The sequence below is a fragment of the Camelina sativa genome, chromosome 17 (assembly GCF_000633955.1).
Source record: "Camelina sativa cultivar DH55 chromosome 17, Cs, whole genome shotgun sequence".
Taxonomy (NCBI): domain Eukaryota; kingdom Viridiplantae; phylum Streptophyta; class Magnoliopsida; order Brassicales; family Brassicaceae; genus Camelina; species Camelina sativa.
In genome coordinates, this window is record NC_025701.1 from 31,344,385 (window position 1) to 31,354,504 (window position 10,120).

The following is a 10,120-nucleotide window of genomic DNA, read 5'->3' on the forward strand; positions in this document are numbered from 1 at the left end:
TACTCAGGCTATAAGTGACAAAAATTTATGGGAGGAGGCGCAGTCTTCTGTAGTGGTCCCATCCGCTAGTCCCGTATCCACGGATACTGTGATTCCCTCGAGGCTGCCAGGTTGTGGGCCTTTTTGTCAAACCGACGGCTCTTGGAAAGCATCTGAGCCCAGTTCAGGTATTGGTTGGTGGTGTGGTAATAATAATGCTTAGACTCTATTGCTGGGTGATAGATGTCCCCGAAAAAGCCCCTCCCCACTCCACGCAGAGCTGGAGAATTTGGGCTATGGAGTGCATCCTTGCAAACAGCGTTTCCTGTCAGAATTTTGAGACGGACTGCGCAGTTTTAGTCGTGATGATTCACGCTCCTAACGTGTGGCCTGCTTTTTCTAATCTCCTGGACGATCTTTTCCTTCTCCAGTCTGCCTTCCCTCATTTCTTCCTGTCCAAAATTTCACGTTCAGAGAATTTGAAGGCGCATTGTCTTGCCTGGTCGTCTTGATATTTACTTTCTGTATCCTTTTTTGTAAACTCTTTTCCTCTACCTTGAACTACCAACCTTGGAGTCTCTTTCTAATTAGTGTTTGGTTGACAAAAAGAAAAAAAATATATGATGCTATAATCCGTATGTATACACATGGCCTAATCTAGTGTAGATATATGTGTATGTGTAATAAATAATTTTTAGCTATTTCACTGTTTCATTTAGTCTGAAACAGAGTCTTGATGTCCTCTGTTCTACTCATTTTTATTTGTTTCTCATTTTATTATATTCAAATCGCTTAGAAAAGATTATGCGTTATCTCAGTTTTGGTTAATAAATTTGTCTTATTCTCTGTTTTTTCTTCCTACTCTGTTGTGAAACAAAGATGTTTTTTCCTCTTCAGTGTATTGCTCATTCACTCAGAAACAGAATATTACTCGAGCTGAGTTCTCTTTTGACCTTTTCTCATAAACAAATGTGATATATTTATAAATTTGCACGACAAAAAAAAGTGATATATTTATAAAAGTGAAAGAGATAAACAAAAATCCATGCATGTGTTATTGCAGGATAATCTTTCATCTAATCTACCGAGCCGTTGCAAATCGAAATATATGACAAAATTTGTCAAGTTTCTTTCTCTGTTAAGAGAGAAAAAAAAAAAAGGAATTTCATGAGCGGTATACTTACTCAGGATCGAGATATCCAGGAGTACCAGCAACAACTGTTGATACATGAGTTTCACCTTCTATTGGAAATGATCTTGAAAGCCCAAAATCAGAAAGTTTGGCTTGGAAGTGCTCAGTCAACAATATATTTGTGGTTTTGACATCTCTATGAACCATTGGTGGTTTGCATCCATTATGCAAATACTCAAGTCCTATGTCACAACAATCATTTTTAATTAATAGCAAATAAACAAACAATGGAAAATATTATGGGGGTAATCTCTAAACAAACCTTGTGCAGACTCAAGAACTATGTTTAGTCTAGTTCCCCAATTCAAAATAAACCGGTTGCGTGTTCCTGGTTGTTAAAAGTACATAACAGTGTCAAACTCCTATATTACCTCCACAGAACAAAAAGAAAAAAAAATCATTCATATATATTTGTTTTATACCTGACATATGTTCATTAAGATCTCCATTCGCCATGTATTCGTAGATAAGAGCCAAGTTCACTCCTTCGTCGCAGTATCCAACAAGACCGACCAAGTTCTTGTGATGAACTCTAAGAAGAAGTTCTACCTATACACCAAAAAAAATAACTCAGAAGTTTAAGCTAGTTTTTAGAAATATTTTAGTTATTGATGTTTGTGATGAAGGTGAGACATTAATAGATTATTACCTCAGCTTTAAATTGTTTATATCCTTGAGATGATGAATGGGAGAGTATCTTAACAGCTACTTGTTCAGTACCGTTCACAAAACCATGATAAACAATTCCAAACCCTCCTTTCCCAAGGATTCTTTGAAAGTTATTTGTCATTATCACAACTTGTGAGTAAGTAAACCTTCTATTTTTTGCCACTATTGCCGGATTTGATGATCTATGCGATGGTGGTGGCCCTAAGTTTTCAAGCAAAAACTGTTGTCAGACTTAGTACTTAAGTTTGATATTTATGTAAGAAAACAATGAAATTTGGAACTTATTGATAATTAATGTACCTTCAACTTTTGGTGACCTTTTCTTTTTAAGAATAAAAAACAGAACCAATGCACCTATAAGAACAGCTATTGAAACAATTGATGCAATAACTGGCACTATGACACTCTTTTTCTTATGTCCATCATCTCCTTTATTCACACATGAACCAGCTGTGCAAACAAGATGAGGGTTGCCTTCAACACTGTAAAATGTGAGTGCTGTTAAAGATATCAATCAATCGGTGTGATAAAAATTAAAAAGAAATAAATAAAAATTGTTTACTTTAACTTCATTCCTTTCTTCTGAAGAAGTGAGGGAGGAACTGAGCCACTGAGATTATTACCACTTAGGTTTCTGTTGGAGTAGACAAAGATTCGAAACTATATTAAGTAAGTTAACTAAAAGAATAAAAAATTTGAAGTGTCTCATTATAAACTCACATGACCAAGAGTGATTTTATGTCAGCTAGAAACGCAGGTATTTCTCCAGTCAAGTTATTACCTGACAAGTCCCTGCCCAAAGAAGAACAAACCCTTCAAATATGATTCATTTTCGAAGGCAAAAAACATTAATTGAGGTTTCGTCACCCGTGGAGATACTTACAGTTTCTGCAAGTGAGTTAGATTCTTAATGGCTTGCGTGATGATCCCAGTTAATCCACTAGAAGATAAGTCTCTAGAGATTAAAAAAAAAAGTGTGAGATAATAGTTTGAAAATTAACATGATTAAAGATTGACTTGATTAAAAAGATTTTTATTTATTGTATTAAACGGATTATCTCACAAGGAAGTGATTATTGGTGGCGTAGAAGTATCAGAGCTGTTGCAATTTAGACCATCCCACAAAAACAGTTTGGGGACACATGGATCTCCTTGCCAACTAATTCTAGTCAATCCGTAAGTATCTTGAACATTCTTAATACCAGCAACTGTAAAGTTAGATGATATCAAGAATCAAAACACAAAACGCAAAGATTTGGAGATAAGATCAATAATGTATAAAAAATCGACATACCGTCATCTCCATTTGTCTCCATTTGCGGGAAATCAATCACGCTGAAAGCCTCGATAGCATTAAGTATAGGTGGAAGGGTCGATTTCAGCGTCTTCACAACCTGCAAAATGCATGCCCCTACTTCATCGCATTGCTGTGGGATTGAGTTGACTATGGATGCGGTTCTTAGCGGTAGAGGACTAAAAGGTCCAAAAGTATATATTCCGTTCTGTGTTACATTGAATTCCCTTGTATCGTTAGCCCTTAGAGTCTGAAGCTCTGCAAAGTGTGTGTAAGAGTAATACTGTGTAGTAGGAGGCTCTACTGTCCATGTAATGTTCAAGGTCTCGTTAGCCTCAAGGGGCGTTGCTGCTTTTGCCATTACACCTTGTGGTAGTTCATATGTAATACCAGTGTTTACATTGAGAGTCGTAGTTAGTTGTGTCCATGAGTTGTCGAAGAGCGGGTACCATTTGCGGTCATAGATATCATCTGGGAACCTGCACAATCATGTATTAGTTTACATTACTAATCTGACATATGGCTTACCATCGTTTCAAACGCAACAACTATTGACATGTGAAAATTGTTTTGTTCTCGTCAAGACATATAATTTATTTTCAAATAATTTTTTAAGAAATTATAAAATGTAAACACAAAATCCAGTGTTTTTTTTGGCAGTTTTTGCTTTCACGTTTGCAACGTAATTACAACGTATAGAGAAAATTTCATTAGAACACATATATAGAGAAAATAAAATTTAGATAACATGAATGCAAACAAGCAATCGAAACATAAAGTTTTATGTACCTTATACGAGTACTTGAATTGCTAATATACCCCCGGAATAAGTATTTCAGTGAACCGCTTTGAGTTACGTACATATTTTTCTTCATCGGCCGTAGTTCCAACATATTTATAAAAGGTATACTTATTCCCGTATTAACAAGACACACCTGTAAAGAGTTGGATCTGGTCACATGGATGATCTCCTCTATAGTGTCATTGCTACTCACCGTTGACCACAAATTTGGACCCAAGTAAAGGTCGAAGTTTGGCACAACTTTAAGACCATCGTAATTTCCATATACAAATGTGGCCTTGATCAAATAGTTGGTGTCGCGGGTGACATTTAGGTTGTAGCAGTTTCGTCCCCCCTCTGGAAAGTATCTCAGTATCAAGGTCGGCCTATCGTAGAGCGGTTCGAATTCCTTGGCAACTCTACCGGTTTTCCCACTGTTTACTAAATCAGCGTCTGATGTATATGTTAAACCCGTTTCTGGCGCATTGTAAGGAGATGCAAGAGGGGATAAACCGCAATCCACACTAATGAATCCTAATAAGATGGATGGAAAAATTAAAGAGTAACGTATCATCTAAGAAACTGTTTTAAGAACACAAAAAATATAGACTAAATCAACAAATTTATGCTTACCGGTTTGATTTTGAGCTTGAACAAGATGAAGTACCAGCAAAAAGGTGGCAATGCACACATAATACCTCTCCATTGTTCTCCTTACTGTTCTAAAAAGAAAAAGCGTTTTCTTAAGATATCAAACTATGCATGTGAGTACATATGACTATATGAGCCACTTCTCAAAAGTCCCAAGGCAGCTAGATAAATAAATAAATAATTGAGAATTTTTCCACGATGGAAAATGATTGGACAGAACAAGTTGGGAGAAAATGACAAACTGTCTTTTGTTTTTATGTCAAATGGTAAGAGTTATTAGTGGTGGAAAGCATTCTCATGTACATTAGATCATCAAAAACGTTGACCAAATTAACGAAAAATAATTTCGGTGTAGTCGACATCTAAATAACGAGGAATAATATCTAGAAATTAAGGAGACGTGCATTAAACCACAACCTTCTTCTAGTCAATGACGTTTTCGTTGAATTTGACTCTTGTATGGCACTTCATTGGTGATAATGTCTCTTCGTGTCTTCTTCGTTCTAGATTGATAACGTTTTCGTTATTGCAATCTCCACCGTCAAAGTCAACGATCATAAAGCTTCTATCTCTGAAACTCGAATGTTGTCGAGTTTATACATCATACCGTTTGTGCATGTCAATGCAAAACTTAGTTTAGCGAATTTCTATAAACTAAATTCTATATCCAAAAATAACAAAAGAAGCAATGACCAGAGTTGTTAAATTAATGATCAATGCGTCGGATACGTGATCCTACATTCCTTATTCATGATCAATCGATTGCATGATTTGTCTCTCTTTTAACTATACATATTTTGCTGTCCTAAGTTAACAGTTTTCATGGTCTTGGAGCTGTAAAATGTACGATACTTTTCCCTCCCAACTCAGCTAAAATTGAAGTGAAGTATCACATTAGGAAAATAAAAAATAAGGAGTTCGAACTAATTACAGATGACTGATATATATATATATATATATATATCAATATCACAGAGACACAAATTTGGTTACATCGAATCGAAACGAATAAACAAAAAAAAATCCATGTGACAGGACGAGAAAATTATTTTATGTAAATTAACTAGCGAGCCGTTGGGCTCAGTTCGGTATCAAAGGTCAAACTCACTTCTATAGAACTCTTAGAGTCCATATCCCGACTCGCTCCTCCCCTTGAATTTTCAGATGCGAGACACTCGTTTAATTCAATAACAACTTGGGACATGGTTGGTCTTCTTGATGAAGAAGGATTTAGACAAGTCATGGCTAGCTCAACAGCTTTCCAAACAGAGCTAGAATCATAATCTTCATTTAAACTAGGATCCATGATGCTGTTGATGTCTCCTTTCGTAAGCATTACTCCTACCCATTCTGCTATATGTGGCTTTTCGCGACTTTGGTCGATCACGGGTCGGTTTGTGATAATCTCCAATAATACAATACCAAAACTATAAACATCACTCTTTTCTGTCAACCAATTTGTTCTATAGTATCTGGAAAAAAAATATTTAAAAAAAAAAATCAGTAACAACATAATGATTCACTAAGTTTCTTTATCCTAAAGAAGAATTTTTTAAAGCAGTAATACTTACTCAGGATCTAGATATCCAAGAGTCCCAACAACAGCTGTTGACACATGAGTTTCACCTTCGATTGGGAATGATCTCGAAAGCCCAAAATCAGCAAGTTTGGCCTGGAATTGCTCATTTAACAATATATTTGTGGTTTTAATATCTCTATGAACCATTGGTGGTTTGCATCCATTATGCAAGTACTCGAGTCCTAGGCAAGAAGAATCATTTTTAATTAATAGCAAATAAACAAACAATAGAAAATAGTATGGGGGTAATATCTAAGAAATTTCTAAACCAACCTTGTGCAGACTCGACAACTATTTTTAGTCTTGTTCCCCAATTCAAGATAAAGCGGTTATGTGTTCCTGTTTCTTAAAAGAACAGATTAGTGTCCAAGTTTTATGTTACCTCCAAAGAACATAAATAAGACACTCAATCATCTTTGGTTTTTACCTGACATTTGTTCTTTTAGATCTCCATTGGCCATGTATTCATAGATAAGTGCCAAGTTCTCTCCTTCATCACAGTACCCAACAAGACCGACCAAGTTCTTGTGATGAACTCTAAGAAGAAGTTCTACCTATACACCAAAAACCATGACACAGAAGTTCAAGTTCTAGGAAAAGGTTCACCAATGTTTTTAGTTCTAGATAAGGATGAAGGTGAGAGCTTACCTCAGCTTTGAATTGTTTATATCCTTGAGATGATGAATGGGAAAGTAACTTAACAGCTACTTGTTCAGTGCCATTGACAAAACCATGATAAACGATTCCAAACCCTCCTTTCCCAAGGATTCTTTCGAAGTTATTTGTCATTATCTCAACTTGTGAGTAAGTAAACCTTCTATTTTTTGTCACTATTGCTGGTGCAGATGATCTAGGCGATCTACCATCTGAACCTAAGGTGTCAAGCAAAAAATGTAGTCAGACTTAGTACTTAACTTTGATATTTAGGTATGTTGTAATAGTACTTTTGAGCTCATTTCTAATTAGAAATACCTTCAATTTTGGGTGACCTTTTCTTTCTAAGAATGAAAAACAGAACCAATGCACCTATAAGGACAGCTATTGAAGCAATTGATGCCATAACTGGCACTACGACACTCTTTTTCTTATGTCCTTCATCTCCTTTGTTCACACATGAACCAGTTGTGCAAACAAGATGACGGTTGCCTTCGACACTGCAAAATGTGAGTGTTGGTAAAGATACTAAACTACATCAACCGACGTGATAATAATCAAAAAGATAAAAATAGTTTACTTTAACTTCATTCCTTTCTTCTGAAGAAGTGAGGGAGGAATTGAGCCACTGAGATTATTACCACTTAAGTTTCTGTTGGAGTAGACAAAGAGTTAAAAACTATTTTAAGCAAGCATATTCAGCAAAAGAAAGGTTAACCAAGTTTTTAAAAAAAACAAAATAAAACAAATTTGCATGTCTCATTATAAACTTACATGACCAAGAGTGATTTTATGTCAGCTAAAAACTCAGGTACTTCTCCAGTCAAATTATTATCTGACAAGTCCCTGAAAAGAGGAACGAACCCATTTATGACTCATATATTCCAAGGCAAAACTAGTTTGGTTAATCGTTGAGATACTTACAGTTCTTGCAGATGAGTTAGATTCTGAATGGCTTGGGTGATGATCCCAGTTAGTCCACTGGAAGATAAGTCCCTAGAGACAAAAAACAAAAAGTGTAAGGTACTAGTTTAAAATTAACATGATTCGAAATTGATACGAATTGTATTGAAAGATTCATCTCACAAGGAAGTGATTATTGGTGGGGTAGAATTATCCGAGTTGTTGCAATTTAGACCATCCCACAAAAATATTTTGGGGACACATGGATCTCCTTGCCAACTGATTCTACTCAAGCCGTAAGTATCTTGAACATTCTTGATACCAGAAACTGTAAAGCTTGGTTATATCAAGAATCTAAACATAAAACGCAAAGACTTGTAGATATGATCAAGAATGTAAAAATCGACATACCATCATCGCCATTGGTCTCCATTTGCGGGAAATCAATCACGGTGAAAGCCTCCATAGCATTAAGTAAAGGTGGAAGGGTAGATTTCAGCGTCTTCACAACCTGCAAAATGCATGTCCCTCCGTCGCATTGCTCCGGGCTTAAGTCAAATACGGTTTCGGTTTTGAGTGGTTTAGGACTATAAGGTCCATATGTATATTTTCCATTCAGCGTCACATTGAGTTCCCTTGTATCGTTGGCCCTTAAAGTCTGAAGCTCGGCAAAGTGCATGTAGGAGTAAAACTGTGTTGTAGGAGGCTCTACGGTCCATGTAATGTTCAAGGTCTCGTTAGCTTTTAGGGGCGTTGCAGCTCTTGCCATTACACCTTGTGGTAGTTCATAAGTAATACTTGCGTTTACATTGAGAGTCGTAGTTACTTGTGTCCATGAGTTTTGGAAGAGCGGGTACCATTTACGATCATAGACATCATCCGGGTACCTAACATATGGCTTTCAAATGTTTCAAATGCAAAAACCATTGACATGTGAAATGTTTATTTGTTTTTTTTTTCATGAGATAGAACTAATTTTATAACATTTTTCAATTATAAATGTAAACGCTGAATATATAAAGAAAAATTAATTAGAACACTAGCTAGATATTGACGTTCATAAACATGTTTATGTAACATGAAACTTTCGATCCGTTCTTACCTTATACGACTACTTGAATTGCTAATGTACACCCTGAATAAGTACTTCAGTGAACCGCCTTGAGTAACGTACATATTTTTCTTCATTGGTCGTAGCTCCAAAACATTTATAAAAGGTATACTTATTCCAGTCTTAACAAGACACACCTGTAAAGAATTGGATTTGGTCACATGGATGATCTCCTCTATAGCGTCATTAGTACTCACCGTTGTCCACAAATTTGGACCGAAGTAAAGGTCGAAATTTGGCCCAACATTAAGACCATCGTAATTTCCATATACGAATGTTGCCTTTATCAGATAGTTGGTGTCGCGGGTGACATTTAGGTTGTAGCAGTTTCGTACTCCATCTGGAAAATATCTTAATGTCAAAGTCGGCTTATCGGCGAGCGCTTCGAATTCCTTAGCGATTCTACCGGTTTTCCCATTGTTGACTAAATCAGCATCTGATGTATATGTTAAACCAGTTTTGGCTTCATTGTATGGAGGCTCACGAGAACCACAATCCACACTAATGAATCCTGATAAGACAAAGACGATGAAAAAATATCCTATAATCTACGAAACCGTTCAAGAACTTAGCACATATAAAGATTAAAACGACACCTTTGTACGTACCGGTTGGATCTTGAGCTCGAACAATATGAAGTATCAGCAAAAAGGTGGCAATGATGACACAATGTCCCTCCATTGTTCTCCTTACTGTCCAACAGAGAGCTTTTTTTTTTTTAATGCAAGTTATGCATATGAGACGATGGACTAAATGAACCACTTCTCAGAAAGTCTTTAGTCAACTTCTTATAAGATTAATAGATTGAATAAACAATCCATAGACAATCATTTCTCACGATTCAAAATGATTTGATAGAGCAAGTCGGAAGAAAATGACAAGTGGTATTTGTTTTTCGTCAACAATGACAACAATTGGCAAGAGTTATTAGTGATCGAATACTCTCTTACGTATTCGTTGACTTTGACTTTTGTATGGCATTTCCATTGGTTGATCTGTCTCTTTTTTTATTGAGTCTTTGTCTACCTGGATCGATCCACCGTCAAACGTCAACGATCATAAGGCTTGCTAGTCGATTATAATTAATCCGAAACTCGAATTGTGTTGAGTTTATTTTATCATATTGTTTGTGCATGCTAGTTGAAATATGCATGCCAATGCAACCTCCAATGATTTATAAATTTGTAGGATTCAGAAAATTATCTTGCCACTAGTTGTGTGCTTGATGAATTTAGTACTTCATATATTACATTAAACCTTTTAGACAAAATTAATCTCTTTTTATCTTTTCCCAAAAAAAAAAAAAA

The 10,120-nt window shown here is 35.9% G+C and overlaps 2 protein-coding genes across 2 annotated transcripts; both read right to left on the reverse strand.

The window, feature by feature from the left end:
- Positions 975 to 4,696, reverse strand: LOC104758503 (probable LRR receptor-like serine/threonine-protein kinase At1g51820). The gene is made up of 12 exons (XM_010481387.2): positions 4,549 to 4,696; positions 3,924 to 4,449; positions 3,135 to 3,613; positions 2,904 to 3,048; positions 2,724 to 2,795; positions 2,561 to 2,632; positions 2,403 to 2,474; positions 2,141 to 2,322; positions 1,821 to 2,041; positions 1,594 to 1,720; positions 1,434 to 1,499; positions 975 to 1,353 (listed from the first exon to the last, which is right to left on the reverse strand). The coding sequence occupies exons 1-12, from the start codon at positions 4,619 to 4,621 to the stop codon at positions 1,160 to 1,162; spliced, it is 2,229 nt and encodes a 742-aa protein (XP_010479689.1). The 5' UTR covers positions 4,622 to 4,696; the 3' UTR covers positions 975 to 1,159.
- On the reverse strand, positions 5,503 to 9,557 carry LOC104758502 (probable LRR receptor-like serine/threonine-protein kinase At1g51820). The gene is made up of 13 exons (XM_010481386.2): positions 9,422 to 9,557; positions 8,805 to 9,324; positions 8,114 to 8,589; positions 7,886 to 8,030; positions 7,724 to 7,795; positions 7,574 to 7,645; positions 7,380 to 7,451; positions 7,118 to 7,299; positions 6,794 to 7,017; positions 6,573 to 6,699; positions 6,419 to 6,484; positions 6,138 to 6,327; positions 5,503 to 6,038 (listed from the first exon to the last, which is right to left on the reverse strand). Exons 1-13 carry the CDS (start codon positions 9,492 to 9,494, stop codon positions 5,630 to 5,632), a joined length of 2,628 nt encoding a protein of 875 aa, XP_010479688.1. The 5' UTR covers positions 9,495 to 9,557; the 3' UTR covers positions 5,503 to 5,629.

Excerpts from the sequence above, each read along its gene's own strand:
- LOC104758502 (XM_010481386.2), bottom strand. The coding sequence starts at position 9,494 with ATGGAGGGACATTGTGTCATCATTGCCACCTTTTTGCTGATACTTCAT. Across the intron at positions 7,646-7,723 it reads CTAACTCATCTGCAAGAACT|GGACTTGTCAGATAATAATT; the intron begins GTAAGTATCTCA and ends TCCTCTTTTCAG. Across the intron at positions 6,485-6,572 it reads TCTAAAAGAACAAATGTCAG|GAACACATAACCGCTTTATC; the intron begins GTAAAAACCAAA and ends TTTAAGAAACAG.
- LOC104758503 (XM_010481387.2), bottom strand. The coding sequence starts at position 4,621 with ATGGAGAGGTATTATGTGTGCATTGCCACCTTTTTGCTGGTACTTCAT. Across the intron at positions 3,614-3,923 it reads AATTCAAGTACTCGTATAAG|GTTCCCAGATGATATCTATG; the intron begins GTACATAAAACT and ends ATGATTGTGCAG. Across the intron at positions 3,049-3,134 it reads GGAGACAAATGGAGATGACG|TTGCTGGTATTAAGAATGTT; the intron begins GTATGTCGATTT and ends CTAACTTTACAG.